This window comes from Trichechus manatus, unplaced genomic scaffold, assembly GCF_000243295.1.
Source record: "Trichechus manatus latirostris isolate Lorelei unplaced genomic scaffold, TriManLat1.0 scaffold00094, whole genome shotgun sequence".
NCBI classification, from domain to species: domain Eukaryota; kingdom Metazoa; phylum Chordata; class Mammalia; order Sirenia; family Trichechidae; genus Trichechus; species Trichechus manatus.
The window spans coordinates 7520010-7542350 of NW_004444030.1; the positions used below are offsets into that span (position 1 = coordinate 7520010).

The window sequence follows — 22341 nt, forward strand, 5'->3', positions numbered from 1 at the left end:
CCTCATAATTGTCTTCTTCGCTCCTATTATGATAATTACAAAAGATGTGTAACTCTTCATAGAGACTGGCTAGCTGAATTCTATTGGTAATTTTAGAAACGAGGATAAATTTAACCCCAAAGCCATCTGCTGCTCTGTAGGAGGATTTTAAAAATTATAAATTAGACATTATAGCACACTGCTGGAGATTAAAAATTGCTCTGGTTGTGTTGATTCTTAGAAATAGTTTACTTTTCTTAGATTGAAGACTAGTTTTCAATATTTTGATTGCGTTTTTCTTTTTTAAAAAAATTAGTTTACCTAACAACTTCTCCTATTTAGTCTCGTATGTCATTTAAATAAAAATCCTGAAAGTATTTAGTGATTATAATAATCATTTTGCAACAATTCATATTAACAAACTGCTTGACATGGTCTATAACTTTTTCATAACTTCTGTTTTACTGTGTTGCCTCACTAGTGAGTAAGTGGTCTAGGGACCAGCAGCATCAGCATCACTTCAGAGCTTGTTAGAAATGCAGACTCTCAGGCCATACCCTAGACCTACTGAATCAGAATCTGCGTTTTAGCAAGCTCCCCAGGAGATTTGTATGCATGTTAATGTTAGAGGAACTCCAGTCTGTTTCTCACCAACAAATAGAAGTCTGTAATATGCTTGGTTCCCATTAGGCAGTAATCATCAAGATCAGCTTATTTACTCTGTACAAGGCCCTGTTATTCCTAAAACATTGACCCTTTGCTAATGATGTTTGGACACTGGTAATTTATATAACTTGATTAAGATGACAGTAATAATAATTGGTTTTTGTTACCAGGAAGATACAGGTCAATCAGTCTACTTTCAAAATACAGAGCAGAAAATAATAATAGCAATTCTAGTGTTGTGTTCAAATATATCCATGGTTTTGAACTGGTTAGTTAGATAAGTTAGTTAAGAGTTGTTAGATAGAACACTCAGCTTTTGAGGCCAGGTTGATTTCCCTAAGAGTCAGAATTGATCAGTTCTGTGGTTTAAGACTCTATCCCAAACCCTATCTTCTAAGCATCCTAATTATTCTCATTCACTTATTAAGGGTGCTGCTAACATAGCTTGTAATATTGTAGAGGGATAATTAGAAAATCACTTATCTCTATTTAACATAAAGGATTGTTCCTGGGTTTATGACAGCCTGACCTCCAATTTTAAGTTGAATTAAACTTCTTTGATTAGTGGCATCCTTGGAACATCTGTGACGTAGTAAAAACAAACACCTGGCTTGGAGTTTAAAGGACCTGTATTTGAATATTGGCTAAACCTCTGGCAACTGTAAATATACTTGGGCAAGTCAGTTAACCACTTTGAACCTCAATTTCCCCCTTTGTAAAGTGAGGACAGTAATACTTCACAGGGTTGTCATCAGTATTAATTGAAATAATATATACAAAAAAGAAAATACCAAGTGTATAATGCCTAGCCCAAAGTAGGCATGACATAAGTGTTCTCTGAATTTGCTTATAACTCATGGCCCAGTTTGAAGAACTAGGTGTCATTTTATTTCTAAACATTCTTATGATTTTATAATGAACCTTCTTAAAATTGAGAGGCTAAGTGATTCTTCAAGAAAGACTTGTCTTCTGTTGTGTTCAGAAATGTTGAAAATCATGATTGATCTGACAAATGCAAGATATGTTATAAGGGAGAGTTCAAACTTATTCTCACACAAATGACAAATTATCGCAAGGAAAGAAACTTCTTTAGATCTTTCAAAATTTTGTCAGCGTTGCTAAGACAATATTGTATGAATAAAAATAGTATCAACATAATGCTGTAATGAACCCTGTATTGGAATCAGAGGTGTCAGTATGAGCTCATGGTTTTGTGTTAGTTTTTTGTTGTTTTTTCTTTTAATATGCATACATGTAGATAGATACAGAAATATATACCTGTGTGTGTGCATGGATTAGTATTCATACATGTATTTCCCCTAGTTCTGTCTGTTGACAGGTCCTAGAAGTACTGACTTCCAGGAGCAATGAGCACACTAGGGCCTAGTCTTGGTTTCTATGTACGATTCTTCAGTAAAAGGAACGAAAGCTCCTGGGAGAATTAGTTGATTCCAGAACTGGGGCAGGGAAAATACAAGATGAGCCTGGAACATCTTATGGGGCCAGAAGGTAAGGAAATGCTTAAAACAATAGCAATAATAGTAACTGAAAAAGATGGCAGCATGTTGAAAGGACACAAGAACCAACGTGAAATAGCTCCCAGTGGCCCTGGAATAATTTGAGCAACAAAATAAATCACGAAAGGATTGAATTATAACCCAAGGAATAAAATAAATATTCATAAATATTGAATGAATTCATATGTAAAAGAGGATAAAGGGACCACTCTTCCTTATAGAAGAATTCCAATTATTAAATATAGAAGGAATGAGGGAAATGAAAACTCATCTTTAAAACACCACAGTAATTGTTGCTGCAATCAAGATCCACCAGTGAGTGCTAAAATAACTGGGTACAAGTTTAAACAAAACAGGATATTGTATAGTATCAATGTATGTTCTCCAGAATATTTATTAATTACAAATGAGCAGACATCACCTTAAGCAAGTGGTCAGGGTTAATCTCATCAGTAATCAGACATATCATCCGGCATCCCCTGATATGATACATTGAGAAGAGCACGTTACCTCTGTACTGTTCTTGCCAAAGAGTCATAACCATAATCTAATCATGAAAAGACACCAAACAAACCCAAGCTAAGAGACAGTCTACAAAATACCTGACTAGTACTCTTCTAGGTCATGAAAGACAAGGAAAGCCTGAGGAGCTGTCACAAATTTAAGGAGATTAAGGAGACATGTGGAGCTCTGGTGGCACAGTGGTTAAGCGCTCATGTGCTAACCAAAAAGTTGGTGGTTTGAACCCACCAGCTGCATCTCAGGAGAAAGATGTGGCAGTCTGTTTCCATAAAGATTACAGCCTTGGAAACGCTATGGGCCAGTTCTACTCTGTCCTATAGGGTCGTTATGAGTCGCAGTCGATTTGATGATAGTGGGTTTGGTTTTTAAAGAGACGTGGCAACTAAATGCAGTGTGGGATCCTGAACTAAAAAGGGACATTAGTGAGAAGTCTTAATATTAAATATGTGGCTTAGTTAATAGTATTGAATCAATGTTACTTTTTTAGTTTTGATAATTGTACTGTAAAACCAAAAAACCCGTTGCCATCGAGTTGATTCCAACTCGTAGCGACCCTGTAGGACAGAGTAGAACTGCCGCATAGGGTTTCCAAGGAGCGCCTGGTGGATTCAAACTGCCAGCCTTTTGGTTAGCAGCCGTAGCTCTTAACCACTACGCTACCAGGGTTTCCAATTGTACTATAGCTATATAAAATGTAAATATTAGAGGAAACTGGGTGAAAGATATAGGGACTTCTCCTTTATTATTACAATTCTTCTATAAGTCTAAAATTATTTCAGAATTTAAAAAAAAAAATGTCAAGGGGATTCAACCTTGCATTGCAAAAGTTTTATGAGAGAGAAACAGCAAGGAAAATGTTTGAAGGACAGAGCAGCCATAGTTTTAGGTTAACGTACAGATCAGAGAATTAGGGAAGACCTTAAACTAGAAGGATATTTCCTTTCCCGAAAGGCCAGGTTGGATCTGGGTGACACAGAGAGAAGGCCCAAGTAATTATTTTCATAATGCTTTCCAAATGCCAGATGATAATATGGGGTCTTTTTATTATTCTCTGGTGCTGGTAAGACTCTTTTGTGTTTGCACAGTGGTTGACACGCATACAGCACTTGAATGTTTAGTGAAGGAATGAATGAATTTGTTTGGCATGATGAAACATTAATATAGTCCATTCCACTTGAACAAGTGGTGTTAAGAAACAAATCCTGTATAGCTATACCACTTTGATATTTCATCCCTCTTGCTCACTCCTCATTTTACTATATGCTTTTAGGCAGAAAGCTGCAGGCTGTGAATGAAGCAAATTATCCAGTTTCCGCTGAAGAAATAAAAAGGCTTTTATTTTTAAGTGCCTTTCCATTGCCACTTCTTAAAGCTGACAATTATTAAATTGCTCAAAAATAGCTACATATCAGTGTGCCAGGAAAGGACAGTAAATGTGGTTAACAGTGAGGGCTCTGTAGTCAGATTTGGTTTCAGTTCTGCAACTTAGTAGTTAATATATAACCTCTGACAAGGTACTTAACTTTCTACCCCTCACTTTCTCCTAAAATAAGGATACCTCATAGGGTTATTAAGAAAACTAAGTGAAATCATCTTCAGAGAACTTAGATCAGCTCTTGGTGTATTGTAAGCACTTTTGTTGGTGGTGGTAGATTTGAACTGCTGACCTTTTGGTTAGCAGCCAAACTCTTAACCACTACACCACCAGGATTTCCATTGTTGAGGATATACATACCAAAACATACACCAAGTCAACAATTTCTACATGTACAATTTAGTGACACTGATTACATTCTTCGAGTTGTGCGACCATTCTTAGCCTCCTTTTCTGAGTTGTTCCTCCCCCGTTAACATAAACTCACTGGCCTCTAAGGCTCCTAATCTTTCTAGTTACTGTTGTCAGTTTGATCCTATATAGATAATTCTTTAAAGAGTAAGATGGACTTTTTTACTAGTTAAGCTAAACTATTGTTTGGTTTTAAGAAGACTTCAGGGGATTTTTTTGGTTTAAGATTTAAAGATTGTCTCAGGGCAGTAGTTTCAGAGGTTCATACACCCTCCATGACTCCAGGAAGTCTGGGGTCTATGAGAATTTGCAGTTCTGTTCTGTATTTTCTGCCTTTTGATCAAGATTATTCTATGGAATCTTTGATCAAAATGTACAGTCATGGTAGCCAGGTATCATCCAGTTCTTCTGGTCTCATGCAAAGGAGGCAGTTGTTCTTGAAGGCAGTTAACCACATATTCCACATCCTCCTCCTGTTCCTGACTTTCCTCCTTCCTCTGTTGCTCCAGGTGTGTAGAGACCAATTGTTGTTCCTTAGATGGCTGTTTGCAAGCTTTTAAGACCCCAGGTACTACACAGTGAACTGGGAGGTAGAACAGAAGCATTAAACATGTTATTAGGCTAGTTAACTGGAATGTCCCATGAAACTGTGACCCTAAACCTCCAACCCAAGGAACCAGATCCTATCCTATGAGGTATTTGGTTGTATGTAAGCAGCCTCAGCAGCTATTCTTTTTTTTTTGATTGTTGTAAATACATCTATCATATAACTTATTGACAGCAATTAGAATAATTGGCTATGCAACATGCAACCGTACCCTTAATCAGTGCAATTTTTCCATCACCATTAACCCTCATTTTCCCTCTCCCTCCTGCTCCTGGTAACTACTAATAAACTTCGGTCTCCATACATTTGCCTTTTCTTGTCTTTTTGTATAAGTGAGGTCATACAATATTTGTCCTTTGTGATTGGCTTATTTTGCTCACCATAATGTCTTCAACTCCATACATACTGTAACATGTATCAAGACATCATTTCTCCTATTGGCTGAGTAGTGTTCCATTGTATGTATGTACAACATTTTGTTATCCATTCATCTGTTGATAAATACTTATGTTGTTTCCACTTTGGGGCTGTTTTGAATAGTGCTGCAATAAACATTGCTGTACAAGTCTCTGTCTGAGTCTCTGCTTTTAAGTCTTTGGAGTATATACCTAGAAGTGGAATTGCTGAGTCATATGATAGTTCTATTTTTATTTTTTTGAGGAAGCCTCACACTGTTTTCCGCAATGGCTGTGCCATTTTGCATTCCCACCAGCAGTGGATAAGGGTTCCAATCTCCCCCACATCCTCGCCAACATTTGTTATTTTCTGTTTTTTTTTTTTTTTTATCTTAGCCATCATAGTGGGAGTGAAATGGCATTTCACTGTGGTTTTGATTTGCATCTCTCTGATGGCTAATGATGCTGAGCATCTTTTCATGTGTTTGGTGGCTATTCAGATGTCATCTTTGGTGAAATATGTATTCAAGTCCTTTGCCTATTTGATGATTGGGTTGTCTTTTTGTTGTTAGATTGTTGAAGTTTTATATGTATTTTGGTTATTAGATTCTTGTCAGGCATTGTAAGCACTTTTGAAAGAGATAATAATGACAACATATTCATTCAGCAGACATTGGTTGAACAACTATTATCTGTAGACATGGTGCTAATTCTGGGAGTATAAACATTCTCTACTCTCAAGGAATTTAAGTCCGGTAGGGGATACATATAAGTAAAACAATAAGAATAATAAGAGCAGTAATAGCTGTCATTTATTGTGCGCCTACTATGTTTCATTACCATGCCTAAAGCATTGTATGCATTCTCTTTACATCAATACTAACAACTGTCTTAGAAAGTGTAGGTGTTGTCCCCATTTTGCAAAAAAGGAAACCAAGGCTCAGAGAAGTTAAGCAATTTGCCCAAGATCATACAGTTAATAAACAGAAGATCCAGGACTGTATCTTCCTGATAACAAACACCAATTATTAATACTGTCATTCTAATTAAGTTATGTAAATTATAAGTGTCCAGACATCATTAGCAAAGGGCCAGATCTGCCTGAATCCAAAGTCTTCCTTAGCCAGTACATCAGATAATAACAGATAGAATGTTGTAAGTGCTTTGAGAAGATTATAGAAGTATTCTACATATGTGATATTGTAATAGCTTTGCAAAACCAAACCCAATGCCATCGAGTTGATTCCGACTCATAGCGACCCTATAGCTTTAGTGAGCCTGATTTTCTTTCAGTGTTTGGAAAAAAGTGTTCCTACAGACTCAAGTCATCCTATTTTCCTCATTTACCTACCGAAAACAGAAGTAAACAGCAGCTTAGTACCACTCTTCTTGTAAGTTAATGGGAAACTTTCTTTATCCTAGATATGAAAAGCCAGGGTTGAAGCTGGGCTACCACAGGCACTGTGATGCTTTCCTGGCTCTTGGCTCTCTTAGCCTATGAAGTGCACCAGTGAGAGAACATAAGGCGATGAGGAGGACTGGCTGCCTTCCTGATAGGCCTCTGTGTCCGTCACTCCTTTGGGTTCATTTTCCAGAGTATGGGGAAGTTCAGAATGAAGTAGCTCTGTAATGGCTCCCTTGAGACCCTAATACTTAACAGTGCTGTTTGGACAGTGTCCTCAACTTACATGTGTTAAAACTAATCCTGTGATATTTTTTAAAGTGCAGCATTTATTGTACCTGTTTCAGGATTTCCAAACACACATCCCAGAGTGTCTTTATATGCTTTACCATTTGAGCAAAACTAACGTTTTCCTCTTTAAATCTTATTTGAACATCTAGTCCTTAACTAATAGAGAGTATAGTTTTTCTTAATAATTCTGAAGTACCTATATGTACACAGGAGTTATAATGTGGTTAGTCATAGAGGCAGAATTTAGAAGAAAAGACCTCCCTGATAGTCATTTTGGAAAACTAGTATAGGACCAAACTGAGGCCACATTGTGAAGGGAGCAGAAGTCCTCATTGGCATCTCCTTTGCTTGGCTGCTAACCCAAAGGTCACCAGTTCTAACCCACCAGCTGCTCCTTGGAAACTCTATTGGGCAGTTCTACTCTGTCCTATAGAGTCTCTATGAGTCAGAATGGACTCAATGACAACGGGTTTGTTTTGTTTTTTTTTGGTTTTGCCTCACACTCCTGGATGCCAAGGACCGACCGCAGTGGTGTTCTGCCAAGACGCACTCTGTTTTCTCTTCTGAGCCCTTAAGCTCCCTCTACACTTCTGCCCCCTCCTGTATATTTTCTCAGGGCCTTTTTCTCTGGAAGGCAGTGGTCAGTAATGGTGGTTTCACATAGGAGAAAGGATTGAGCAATGCACGTTTATTATGTTCGAGGCATTTTATATTCTTAATCTCATTTAATCCCCACAACATCCTTTCTGAGTAGGTTGTATTACTCCCATGTTTATAGATAAGGAAAATAAGGTTCAGAGAAGTTAAATGAAGTTAAATAACTTACCTAGGGGGCTTGAAGCTAGAAAGTGTCAAAACTGGAAACCAGCTGTGGTTCCATCTGACTTCACAGGCAGTACTCTTTCATGGTGATTGGGACTGTTAGTTACTACTGTTATTACTGCTTGCACTAGTTTTTATGTCAGCTAGCTAATGGAATACTTCACCTGAGGTACGGGTGTATGTATAGTCTCGAAGTACATGTGTATATATAGGTATATATTATTTGTGAGTTTACGTTACTCATTTGATCCCCACAACAACCTGCTAATTAGGTAGATTTATTATTTCAGCTTTGCAGATGGGGAAGCTAAGACTCACAGAGACTGATCCGAGGTCTCACGGCCAGTCAGTCTGGCACTGGAGACTTGATCCGATCCCCCTGGGGCATCACTTAAAGCTTACCCTCCATGTGCCAGCTGAGGGTAGAGCCAGTTCCTGTCACTGAGGCGTGTTCTTTAGTCAGGAGTGTATAACGACATAAGGAAATATGGGTGTCTCAGTTTCCTTCCGACCGACTGCTGTTGAGTTGATTCTGACTCACAGCAACCCTGTAGGACAGAGTAGGACTGCCCAATAGGGTTTCCAAGGAGCAGCTGATGGATTTGAACTGCCAGCCTTTTGGTTAGCAGCCGAGCTCTCAAGCACTGCTTCTGTAGCCCCAACGTTCCTTAGCAGTCTTCATGTGCATGGCATCTGTCTCCCCCCATTTTTGTTCTTGTCTCTCTCTGTGTCTGCTGCTGCCGTAACACTGGAGTGATTCGGCTTAGGACATACTGGACACTGATATGGCCTCATTCGCATAGCAAAGAAAACGCTGTTTTGTTTTGTTTTTTAACAGGATTTTACATCCACAAGTATAGGGATTAAGACTCCAGCGTGTATTTTGGGGAGACACAGTTCCATCTATAACAATGGCTGTAACTTACAAAGTATGAGGAATTTGTTTCTTCAGTTAAGAGCATGAGGTTATAAGAAGTCATAGCAGAAGGCTGAGAGCTTCCATTCATGCCATAGCTAACTGAATTTGTTTTCTGCCTTTAGTTTCCATGTGTGTTAAAAACATCTTAGTACAGTATCTCCAGAGTACATTCTGTGTATCAAAGCTACAAATTCAGTATGACTTAAGATTGTAAGGAAAGGCCATTAACTGTTCTCAAATATGATGCCACTGCATTCCCTAAATGAGTAAATAAGTGTTACTGGTAATAGGTGACGTGTGGCTGAGCTGTTCAGATGGGTATCTGCCTAATCAGGTGTACGGACCAGCACCTACAGAGTTGTAACTTAGGAAACACTATACTCAGTTGCCTTTAAAGTTATGTCTTGCTACTCTGGTGTAATGACTGTGAGAGCAGCCAGCCACTGCGTTGTGTTTAAGTAAATATCTTTGAGTTTTACTCATTTATTTCATTTCTTATAGACCATATAAGATAAAGAGCTATTGATCAATTGTTGGGTAACTGGAATTCTAAGATTATCGAATTCAAGTTGATTGTCTACACCAATGGATTTTCTTTCTACTGTAAAAATATATCATTTAAGGTTTATTCTAACTCTTTTCTCACTTTCTTTGAGAAGAAAACTTGGTTCACTTATGCATTCATGCAACAAGTATTTATTGAGTACTCACTATTTGCTAGTCATTGTGCTAAGTGCTAGGAAAACATAACAAGATAGAGGTCATCCCAATCCTCACAAAGCAAACAGTATTGACATTGTAAATACAGCATATTGTAACATTTATTACAGAGAAATTCAGTATAGTTTGAGAACACAGAGGAAAGTAACATTTATTTCCTTCCCAATAGATTTCGGTTTTGGAAATTTCTTTAAAAGTGGTGAACTGCTGGCAACATGGTGTGGCAGCCCCCCTTATGCAGCCCCAGAAGTCTTTGAAGGGCAGCAGTATGAAGGACCACAGCTGGATATTTGGGTATTTCTTTGCTTTGCTGGGTTAAATGCATCCATAATGATAATACTCAGTACTTGAGCCCAATTTAGGAGCTCTTGGTACCTAATGCTTGGGTAGTATTTCATTATTTTCCCCATCCATTGGACTGTAATTTGTTAAAGCATCTTGAATTATATCTTGAGGAAAGAATTTCTAGGGACAAATATTATCATCCTAATATCCGTAATAATTTAAAATTAAATAGAAATCAAAATGATTAAATTCAGATCTTTTAGTATTTATTATAGGACAATTTAATGCAATAACCAGGGTTTCATATTTTTTCAAATTCTGAGAAAAAACTAAATTTGAACAGGAATTTTCTTCAGTATATATAATTTTAAGAACCCTGTGTAGGAAAGCAAAGAGTGTTCCAAGTTCTTGGTAGCAATGTGACTACCTTGTTTTCTTCCCTAGAGCATGGGAGTTGTTCTTTATGTCCTTGTCTGTGGAGCTCTGCCTTTTGATGGACCGACTCTTCCAATTTTGAGGCAGAGGGTTCTGGAAGGAAGATTCCGGATTCCATATTTCATGTCAGAAGGTAACAACCTGTTTATCTTACTAATTGTGCTTTTGGGAATCTGAGCTCTGGATGAGATGCCTAGGCAAAAGCTTCCCTTTTTCTAAGAGTTTCAGCATCAAATAAAATGACTGAGTAACTTTAAAAGCCTTAGAAATAAACAGCCCCCTCCATGTAGGTGAGACAATTTCCAATTTTAAGTTTAAAATGTATTTTCCTACTTCCTTTAGCAGAAAGCTGCAAACTTAAAAATTTTTTTTTAATTAAATTAAAAAGCAAGTGGCAATACTCTGTTGAATTAAGATAACACACCATAATCCCTGCCAGTCTTGTTACATAGAGGCAGTTTACTCCTTAGTTGAGTTTCTTGGTTATCATTCTTAACTCTTTTGTTCCTAGTAACAGTAGAAATAATGCTGTTAGTGGCTAAGAGCATGGACTCTGGAGCCAGACAGCCTGGTTTGAATCCTGAGTCGGCCACTTAAGGCTGTGTAACCTTGCCAAGTTATATCTCCTCTTTGTACTTCAGTTTATTCATCTGTAAAATGAAAATAACAATAGTTCCTACCCTAGGGGTTTGTGAGGATGAACTAAATTTATCTATATACAGTGTCATAGCACAGTGCCTGACACATAGTGAGCCACTTAGGTGGGGATTTGTTTATATAGGGGTGGTGAGGAACAAGACGCGAGCCCAGAAGATCAGCTAGTGCCCACGGTTGCAGGAGTGCAGTTTTCTTAGTGTAATCAGAAGTAAGCAATGTTTTGCGCACATTTTTCTCAGCTGTACTGATGTGGAGAAAAGCAACAGTCCATTGGAGAGCTGTTTGCCACACTTCCATAGCCTCAGTGTATCTGCCTTAGAAGTGACTATGGATCAGTTTATTGTTTGCTTGTTCTAAGAATGAGGCCTGTTTTTTCTTTGGTGGAAATACAAGTTTGTGTCTAGATATTGAGTTAATATTAATTAGTAATTTTACTAACTGAGTTCAGAAACTCAGTTAGTAGAAAGATTCATTTAGCTTGAATTGGATAGATCCACACCGTCCTGCTTTCCTTACGTATTCATTCATCATGTGAACTTGGCAAATAGAAGTAACCTTCATGTATCCATTTATTTATTTGAGCTCCTGCTCGGCAATGAGCACTGGAGGGTACAAAGATTAAAGCCGTTGTACATAGTCACATGAGTCAGGCAAATACACTGAAGTACAAGGTGATTTATGCGACTTTTATAACATTGTGTTTTCTCTAGATTGTGAGCACCTCATTCGCAGGATGTTGGTCCTAGACCCATCCAAACGGCTAACCATAGCTCAAATCAAGGAGCATAAATGGATGCTAGTAGAAGTTCCAGTACAGAGACCTGTTCTCTATCCACAAGGTCAAGAAAATGAGCCATCCATTGGGGAGTTTAATGAGCAGGTTCTGCGACTGATGCACAGCCTTGGAATAGATCAACAGAAAACCATTGAGGTAAAGTGATCAGAGATTATTTTAGAATTCTGTTACACTTAGTAACTTGAAATTTCATGCTTCCACCTGTCATCCTAGTCTTTCACCAGGTCCATTCCAAGCACCTAGGTGTACTGTTCAGTTTGCCCTGTAGACTACATCAGACTCTATTTATATTTGCTTTTATTCAGTGTACAAATTTCTTTTCTCGGCCCCATCTGTCAAAATATTCAAGGTCAAGGGGTTACAGAGACTCAGAAAAAGCAAAGATGGAAGCGTAACAAATACAAAGTAGAAATTTTCTTCCAAGATGAAGCCTGAAGTTTTATATTAAACTAGTTTGTGTGATCGGTCAATGTACAGATAGGGAACTAGGCTGAGGGCTGAGCAGGAAACCAGGAGGCGGGTAGGCATCAGGTTTAAGAAAGCCAGTGGAATTTAGACTGTGAAGTAGGGAAAATGAGAAGGCAAAAACAGGTGGATTCCTAATTTAGAAATATTAGGGGTCATAGAACTGAGAATAGGCCATGAACCTGGAAAATTCCTCTTGGCTCTTATTCCTGTCCTCTAGTAGCACATTCATACGATATACATATTTTTTGATACTTCCACAACAGTTAACAAACAAACAAAAACAGTGCTTCTAAGGAAGAAGCATAACAAGCAAGAATACAAAATGCCTCCTTGGTTGCTGTGGAAAAACAAAGCTCCAGAGCATGCTGCCTTTCCCCCCATTGTAGCCATCAGTGAAACCAAACTGGCTTTCCTGCATTGCTCATTATGCACTCAGTGATGTTTTTCTCCACTTGCCCATGAAGTGAATCCAGAGCAGCAGCTGTGAGTGCAGGCTCTGCTGGCCCGCTGGCTTTGCTGAGAGTGCCCTGCATCTGCGGTGCCCTGTACAGCACTCATGCAGATTGTTGGATGTACTCGTAAGCCAAAGGAGCCGTGTTGCTCCGTGTTTCTCTGCTCCATTAGTATCCTGGGAAAGCTGGCAGGCTACAGATGTGAAAAATTGGGAAGCAACTTTATTTTCAAGGTTTCAGAGGGTGAGACTGTAAAAACAAGGGGAAAAAATTACCTAAGAACAGAGACACAGTGACTTTCAGTCTAGCATCCAGATGTCATTCTCCAGGCCAAAGTAACCATCAGAAAGCCCCCCAGAGACTTTTAATCATTCACTTCAGAGTTTTGAATGGTTGAGATTTGTGTTGAAGCTATGGAATTAGAACCTTACTCATAGTTACAGCTATGAGATGGGACCATATGACAACGTTGGGGAGTGTCTCTGTGAGACAATGATGGCGTTTTCTCCGAATGCCAAAAGGTAGACGGATCCTGTTAATGTAAAAGGGCCAGTGAGGTCATTTAAAGGTATCGCTTTTTATTTAATTAATGTAGAGACTTCAGATTTTCTGTCTTCCATTCTAAATTCTGGAACAGCTTTCGTTTTGAGGCATACTTCGTTTGCAGCTGTAAGAACACATGATTTCCTCCCTCTTGTTTAGAAAGGTGGAAATCATTGGATTGATTGATTATGGTTCTCTGCCTTCAGCGCTTGTTTTCTCCTTTCAGTCTTTACAGAACAAGAGCTATAACCACTTTGCTGCCATTTATTACTTGTTGGTGGAGCGCCTGAAGTCACACAGGAGCAGTTTTCCTGTGGAGCAGAGACTTGACGCCCGCCAGCGTCGGCCCAGCACCATTGCCGAACAAACAGTTGCCAAGGTAACACCCCATTAGCCAATAGTCTTATCTGTGCCTCTGCCTGTTCACATGTTTGACACATTTTTCATCTTGTAGTGCGAACGGTTAGGATTTCACCCTGTGTACTCCGTTATTCTCTGAAGTTTCTGCCTCTGCTTTTCACTGGATTCGCCAATCTTTTTTGTACTTTCTTATTTTTAAGGATTAATTTTATTTGAAACGTTTATTTTCTTAAAGAGATTTTTCATTTTTTACCATTCACTTATGTAAAGAATTAATGTAACTAGTCTATACATTCAATTTCAAAAAAATTTTTTTTAATTTAACAAATGTTTTTATAGATTTACCATATGCAAGCTTCTGTTACTAGGCACTAGGACAAGCTTCTATTACTAGGGAATAGAATGCATAAAACACAGTCACTGCCCTCAGAGGCATTACAGGATAGAAGGGAGATAAGATCATAAATAACCATGAGACACACCAGAGGAAGGTAAGTGCCGTAGGAGAACTAAGGGCAAGGGAGAGAGAGATGCATCTGAGTGGGAAAAGCTTCGTGGGAGAGATGTCATGTAAGACAGATCTTCACAGAGGGGTAGGAATTTGTTAGGAAGAGGCAGTAGTTGAAGCATTATGTGTAGGCAGAGGATGTGGCATAAGCAAAAATACTCAAGTGGGCATAAGTGTAAGATTTGTTCAAATTAGTCCACTTGAATTGAAGTATGGGGAAGTGAAAATATTGGAGTGTAAGTTGAAGCCATATTGTAGAGGGCTTTGAATGCCTAGGTAAAGAGTTTACTTATGTTTTAGGAAGCAGTAGAGACCCACTGAAGGCTGTTAAGCAAAAAAGTGATGAAATTATAGCCATGCTAATTAATCTGGTAACTTAAGAAGGATGAATTGAATTGGGAAGGGAGGAAATTTGGAAAGAGCAGTTAAGAGATTATTATGGTCACTTAGATGAGAAATACTGGAGGCATAAACTAATATGGAGATGATGGAAGTAGAAAGGCAGGGACAAATGCAAGGACAATATCAGAGGTGGACTCTGTGAACTTAGCAGTGGTTTGGCAAAGCAGCTCAGCATGGTGGTTAAAAGCAGGATCTCAAGCAAAGCCCATATTTGCCATTTACTGCTGTGTGGCCTTAAAAAAAGTTACTTACGGTCTTTCTGTACTTCAGTTTCCCAACGTGTAAAATGGGGATAATAATAGGATGTTATGGGATTAATTTAGTTAATATTTATGAAGCACTTTGAACAGTGCCTGGCACATAGTAAGTACTACGTAAGTATTTGCTACATAAATTGATAAGTTAGTGTTAGGAAGGGACAGCATGAGTTAGACATGACTCCAGTCTTGAGCCTTGGGCTGAGAGAATAACGAAGGCATTGACTCAGTTGCTCAGGAGGAAGATGTGGATCTGGACCCCAAGAGAGAGGCAGGGACTAAAGAAATTTGAGGAATCATCTATATAGAAATTGAGAAGAGGAATAATTGTATGTATAAGGATTTCCATCCACTTATGTAATTTTATTCAAAGTGGAAGTAAGAGCAGAAGAGTTTTGACTTTGTATGTTTTGTTACACATACTTTTGTATATAGAATAGTGTATTGATCCTAATGTGACTGTTGATACTAATGCATTGATACAATTCCATGTATTTCTATTAGAGTATCGTTGAGCACTTGGGAACCTTCAAAGCTAAATGATATTGCTTTCAAGACATAGAGAAGGGGATCAAGTGAGAATTCTTAGGTTGGGGTAGTAGTAGTAAGATGTAATGGTACCTTTACCCTCTTAAAAATGCCAAACTAAAGGGTTGGAAGCAGGAAAGGCCCAGTGCTGCAGCAGGCTTTCCCTCCCAAGTCTCTTTATTCTTCTTACACATTACACAAGTAAGGGAATGGTAAGGGGTTACTTAAACAATTGTTCCGGCACGTGCATATGTTATTGTAAATGATAGCCTTTCCTATCTAAACTTGAAGCAAATTCCCAGGGATATCTCAGATTTTATTTTCTTCTGCCCTGGAGTTCAGATGTTTAACATAGCTTCTTACATTTGAGAATTTTCTTTAATTACCAAACACCCCATGAGTTCTTTTCACTTTATGATTGACCTAAGTTGTCATAGAAACCTACTTACTGTAATTTAAAATGTGTCTTAATTCAAGTAAAATTTTCAATGCTCATTCACAAACTTGTCTTGAGCACCTTCTAGATGCTAAGCGATAGCCACTGTGGACAAATTTTATGTTCTAATTTTTAGTGTTGAACTTCTTAAAAAGTAGATTTTTTGTTTTTGTAGATATAAATATGCATAAAGCTTTAATAGAGCCTTTTCACTTTAATTCTTTGATGTTCTGATTTTCTTTAAGAAGCGGCAAATCACTTGTTACCTGATATAGCAATAAGAAATTGGGGGAGCCACATGATCCCGTACGAAGATCACATGAGCTTTGGAATTAGGCAGACCTTGAGTTCCAAACTGAGCTGAGTACCTTGGGGCAAGTCAGCATCTCTGAGCCCCAGTGTCTTTAAATATAAAATAGAAATAGCAATGCCTGCTTCATAAGATTGCTATAAAGATAGTTAACCTGCACCAGCAGTTCAGTTCAACAGAGTGCTTAGTATGTGCCAGGCACAGTCCCAAGTGCCCATTGTTATTTAGAAAAAAGTGAGATCCCCATCTTAGATTTAGAATGCTTATTTGCTATATAACATGTAGGAAATGTTGCATCTAATTTACTTCAGGCAACTATTTATGTATGTCATGGCTTTTTCTTATTCTAACCACTACTTTCTAACAGTCCTTCTGCTTTGAGTTTCCATCAACTGTAAGCAGACAAGAATTGGACACTCTTCCCAGTTTCCCTTTAATTACTAATTAGAGGTTGCCCTCTGCAACTATAGGAAAAAGCGTATTCCTGTAGGAGCAGTAAAGATTTTCCCATAGGGGAGAACATTTTTTTGTTTGTTTGTTTCACTGATTCTGGAAATTACAGTTAGAAGAGATTCAAGACAAAACATATGGCCTAAAAAGTTACCACAGTTAGGTGGACAAAATCATTGTTTACTACCACTCTTAAAGAAGCTGGTAACACATATAGCAGTTGTTGAATTGGTATATGTTCTGCTGTGTATATTCTCAGTAGCAACAACAAAAAATAAAATATTTAAAAAACTCTTACACAGATGCATAAAGTAAAAATTAAGGAAATCAATGAGAAAATAAATAATCCTAAGAAATGAGGTAAGTTAGACTACAAGAAAACAGAGGCAACTAAATGCTAATAATTAACTTTATTTTCTTGATATAATTAAAAATTTAAAAATTAGAATCATTTTTTAAAATCCTGAACCCATAATTTACATAAATTTTTCTACCAAAGAAAAGGAAGGTAATGTGGAACTGTGGGACCCAGTAGGTGTTGGACAATCTCACTGGGACTCAGTTTCTTAGACTGTAAAATGAAGGATGGGCTAGATAACTGGAGAGCTTAACTACATTCCTGAGTAACATTACCGAAAAGTCCCTTTCCAGGTACGAGAAGGGGAAACAAATGATCATCAGTTTTAGGAAAAAACTGACTGACTGGTAAAGCTTCCCTGCCAATATACTACTGGCAGAGTCTTTGTATACCTCAGATACATGCACATCAATTTGAAGACAACTGTTCAAGGTTATGTAATAAAATAGGAAAATCAAATGGTATAAATATTGGGAGATGGACTGTAGATATGACTGTACAGTTAGAAAGTCTAGGATGCTCAAAGAGTTTTAGAATTGATGCAACAAACTGAAATGGCTATATATAAGTAAGTGTACACAAATTTAGTAGCTTTCCTTTATGGGAATAATAATGAGTTAGAAATAGAACCGTAAATATATGTATATATATTACTGTTGTTTGGTGCCATCGAGTCGGCTGCAACTCATGGCGACCTTATGTAGAGCAGAACAAATCCTGTATAGTCCTGCACCATTCTGACAAGTGTTGCTACGTTTGAGTCCATCGTTGTAGCCACTGTCAGTCCGTATGTACGTATGTGTATGTGTGTGTGTGTGTGTTTGTGTTAAATAAATTGATCAGAAACATAAGTATTAAATGAGAAGTAAGTACGAAACTATAATAAAGAATATAAAGATTAACTCTGTAAGTAGAGAGTCCTTCCAGAGACAGGAGACTCAGTATTATAAAATATGTAACCTTTGTGTAAGAAACTGTTTTGCCCCAATTCTAATAAAAACCCTTTGACATAAAAAAAAAAGAGTGAGAGAGAGAAGCTAGTAGCATCTGCTTCCTTGGGATGTTAATTAACCATCTATTTATTATGATAACATGTTCTCTAGTCAACTCTGTGTGGTGAGCCTGCCGTTTGTATGTGTATACCTACCTTGTTCGACAAAGACTTCTTTAGTGCATGCTGCTGCTGTGCTATAGGGTCGCTATGATTCGAAATCGACTCAACAGCAGCAGATTTGGTTTTGGCTATTACTATGCTAATACTATTCCTGAAAAGCAGACTCCTAAAACCTACCCTATGAAGTGACTGTCACAATGAAATGTGTTAGTCCTCTGTCCTCATCACAGTCATGGTAAGTTATGTAGTACAGGTTGGAGGTGAAGTTGTCAAGGAAAATGTGCTATGCTTGGTCTGGCACAGCACGATCTGCCAATTAAAAACTCCCAGCTGACAGCAGACAGGGACTGAGAAGGAACAGTACATCATAGTTATCATGTTGAAATCATATTCCCAGTATGGTATCTTCAGGTAATGCTTTGCCCTAAGAATTGACTGCTTTTATGTAGAAGGAGCAGTCTAATAAAGTTGTAGAGACAAAAATCAAACTTTAGTTTTACCCTCTGATTGGAAAGCTAATGATGGGGATAAGAAGAATGTACCAGATGTACTTTTTAGGAAGTTTACCTTGTGACAGTGGTGGGAAAATTAATTTAAATGACTAATGCTTGAAAGGGGAAAAAAAGTTGTTTAGCCTCAAAAGTGGCCTGGAATATAAGCTTGAGGAATGGTGATATAAAAACAGTTATTTCTTTATCGTGCTCAGAATAGTAGGCAGTATTTTCTTTCTGTTTTACTATCCAAACCCATTGCTGTCGAGTCAATTCCAGCTCATAGCGACCCTATAGGACAGAGTAGAACTGCCCCATAGGGTTTCCAGAGAGCCCCTGGTAGCTTCGAACTGCCGACCTTTTGGTTAGCAGCCAAGCTCTTAACCACTACGCCACCAGAGCGCCATCCACATAATACTAATACTTTTCTATTGCTGTTTTATTCCTTTATCTCATACAGTATATCAAATGATATCAACATTGAAATATACCAAATATAAAGTCACCTTTTCTAACATATCCCCACATCCTTGAAAAACATCAACCTGAAATTTTAACTGGCATCTATTAGATAGTAAATAAGAAGAAGAGTATACATTCATTTTGTGGTCTAATTCTTATATTAAATTCTTCTGATCATTTTAAGACTTTAGAAAGAAGGGGAAAGGAGGAATTGCATTTCCTGAGTTAAGTACTTTACGTACTACCTTTTACTATCCTAACTTCACTATGAAGTAGATCTGCCCCCCCACCTTTTTTTTTTTTTTTTTTACAGATAAGATTCAGAGAGTTAAGTATTCTGATTAAGATAGCACAGTTAGTAAGTGGTGAAGTCCAGGTTTTGGGAGAGAGGAAGCTAAAATCTCATACCATTTTGTTCCTTTTATTTATTTGAATTTAAAACTTACCATCCTGTGTCCCTTGATGTGACTGTTGCAGGAAAAATCCGCAGGCCATTCCTCTGCCTTTAGAGTTCAGCATGATAGTGATTCTTCCCTCAGATGTTCTGCAGTGTCTGTTACATTCAAAACACATCTAGTACATTGTTCTGCTAGTTTTGAAGGGGTGGGGAAGAAAGAATCCTCTCAACAGTTTCATCTTTAAAATCAGTCCTTGCCAATTGTCAGAAGAGAAGGTTTTTGTTGTTGTTGTTGTTGTTTTTAAGACTTTGTAATGCTGTTTTACTTAGAATGCTTAAAAAGGAGACATGAAAAATGGACTTAACAAAACCTTCAGGAGCTTTCTGTAGTAGGTTGAGTTCAGGATCATAACTTGCTCAGTAATAAGCATCTTCCCTCCAGCAGGGCCCACAGGCTATGTTCAGGCTGTGCATCTCCTTGGAGGAAGGGGGCCACTCCTGTCACCACCAGTAACTCTGCTTCTTCTCTTCCTCTTCATAAGCACCCTTGTTTTTTTGTCATGCCCAAATGAGGCCAAGAAATAATACCATCTCACCCCTTCAAAACATAAGGACAGATACAGAGCACTTATTTCAGTGTGCCTTGTGTTGTCGTTAATTGTGGGTGTGTGTACCTAGCTCTGGGCTCAGTTTTGAGCTCCTAGAGTCGGGTTTGTTCGGCTTTCATCTTTCTAGGATAATGTATTTAAGGAAGCAGACAATAGAAGTTTGATGAGTTGAAAAAAAGAGCCTTCTTAGATCCCTTACAAAGACTACTTCTTGGCATCTACGTGAAAGTGACACACCTCCTCTTGGGACAGGAATGAAATTCTGTCAACCCATTTCAGAATACTTGACCTCTGATACTGTTTCATATCAATATCTGTCCCAACTTTTCCAGAATATCCGAACTTTTCTGGAATTTCCAGCAGATAACTGTTTGTCATTAAGTTGCACTAGAAAGAATTGTTTTATTCTAAGAACTTGGTGTATTCATGTAGAAAGTATCAATGTTCCCGAACTGTCTGTTCTTGCCATATTTACAGGCACAAACTGTGGGACTGCCAGTGAACATACATTCACCGAGCATGAGACTGATGAGATCCACCCTCCTCTCACAGGCACCCAATGTGGAGGCCTTTTCATTTCCAGCCTCTGGCTGTCAGGCAGAGGCAGCGTTTATGGAAGAAGAGTGTGTTGATACTCCAAAGGTACGGACGTGTTTGAGAGACTCAGAGCTTGCAGCTTGGCTAGAGATTGAAATTTGGTCCACAAGTGTTGAACTTTGTCGTTTCCTCAAGTCACTCAGGAGTGTTGTTTGTGCGGGGAAGACCCGAAGAAAAGTGTCCAGGGTGAAGCCTCAGCCCTCGTCACTATCTTGTCATTACAACTGTTACATAACTTGCAGCCTTCATAATTACTTTTCCAAAGCCCTCTTCTTTTACCTTTCTTAGCCATTCTTTCTCTCTTTAAGTTTCTTGGTCCGTCACAAGTTTGTTTTGTTTTTCAACAAATTGTAATTCTGAAAACAAAACAAAAAAAATTATTGTGCTGAATAGAGCTTTACCTCTCTTCTGGGTGTGCTACAGCTACAAAATGGGAGGCCGTCTTTCTTGTCTGTGTTTAAAGGAGAGATACTGGAGAAAGTTGGCTTTTAAGATATGGAAGATGACAGCTTCTCTCATTCAGTGGATATTTATTTATCTTCTGTGTGTTATACTTAGCACAGAGTGATGTACAGAAGATCATAGTAACATCAGAAGAGAACAGAGGTTGTAGAGTGTGTTCAAAGTAGACTCGGCTCTTTACTAGCTGGGTGAACTTGGACAAAGTGACTCACCACTTTGAACCTCAGTTTTGTCTTGTGTAAAATGAGAACAATGCCACCTTGAAACTGTTGTGAGAATTAATTGAGGCACTCGTGTGTGAGATTCTGGGCAGATTGTAGGTACTCAATAAACATTAGTTTCCTTTCTTTTTAGCTTCTCTAGGTAATAAAAAGATGAGTCAGGCATGAATTCTGCCTCAAAGTTTGTAGTCCAGAGAAGTAACATACACATAACTACAGGCAATGTGCCAGGTGCTGAAAAAAATTGATAAAAGATGAAATCTGATTGGCCCATTAAAAATATGTAAATCAAAGTGCGGTGAGACTGGAAGGAGGCAGGAGGGAGTTTGTTTTAGCTCATTTGATCAGGAAAGTCTTTGGGGAAACTGTCAGAGCTGAGACTTGAGAAGCGAGTAGAAACAGGACTAGTAGAAATTAGGATGTGATATCTTTGGTGGAGAAAGAAGCCTGAGCAAAAGCAGAGCATTAGGAAAGCTGAGGTCCATCTACGGAATAGCAGTAGTTCATTTGTCTGAGGAAAAGTGTATATGAAGGGCAGTTATATAAAGTTGTATGTATGGATAGGTTGGCTTTGAATGGCAAGCCAAGGATTTTAGACTTTTTCTCTAGGCTGGTGTTCTCATTGTGTAGGTTGTTTTAATATCATCAAGAGAGTTTGTTCAAATGGACTTCCCCAAAGTAGTAGGGAAATGGAATATTTTTTAGCAAGAAAACACTATGGTCCACATTAAGTTTCAGAAGGATTAGCCTGGAAGGGTATGTAGCATGGCTCAGATAAGGGAGAGACTGGTGACAAGGCAAATAGAAGGTTCGTGCTATGTCTAGGAGATGATGAGCATCTGAACTAGGACAGTGGTCATGAAACTGGAAGGGGGGGATGACATTAAAGAGATTGTGCAGATAAAATTGGTAGAATATTAGGGTCCAAGAAGAAGACTCCAAACTAATAAGAAGGTTTAGAGCCTAGGTGATCTAGAAGGTGAGTGCTGTGTTCAGAAATGGGGAACACTGGAGGTGGAGCTGATTCAGAAGTTAAATAATGAGCTTAGCTAGATCCGGAACAGCTGCTCGATGCTAGGCTGCCACAAGCAGGTGTTAAGCCGAGTAGTTAGTGTCTG

General features: G+C 38.3%; 1 protein-coding gene across 2 annotated transcripts in view; it reads left to right on the forward strand.

The window, feature by feature from the left end:
* The window catches only part of SIK2 (salt inducible kinase 2), a 114494-nt gene that overhangs the window by 81514 nt on the left and 10639 nt on the right, over nt 1-22341 (forward strand). For both annotated transcript variants that reach the window (XR_002824996.1, XM_004382490.3), the window contains exons 5-9: nt 9796-9920; nt 10356-10479; nt 11714-11934; nt 13489-13641; nt 20421-20585. Coding sequence is in view for 1 of the 2 variants with exons in the window: in XM_004382490.3 (XP_004382547.1) it covers nt 9796-9920; nt 10356-10479; nt 11714-11934; nt 13489-13641; nt 20421-20585 (788 nt within the window). In the remaining variant the exon portion in view is untranslated. The remainder of the gene's footprint in view (nt 1-9795; nt 9921-10355; nt 10480-11713; nt 11935-13488; nt 13642-20420; nt 20586-22341) is intronic.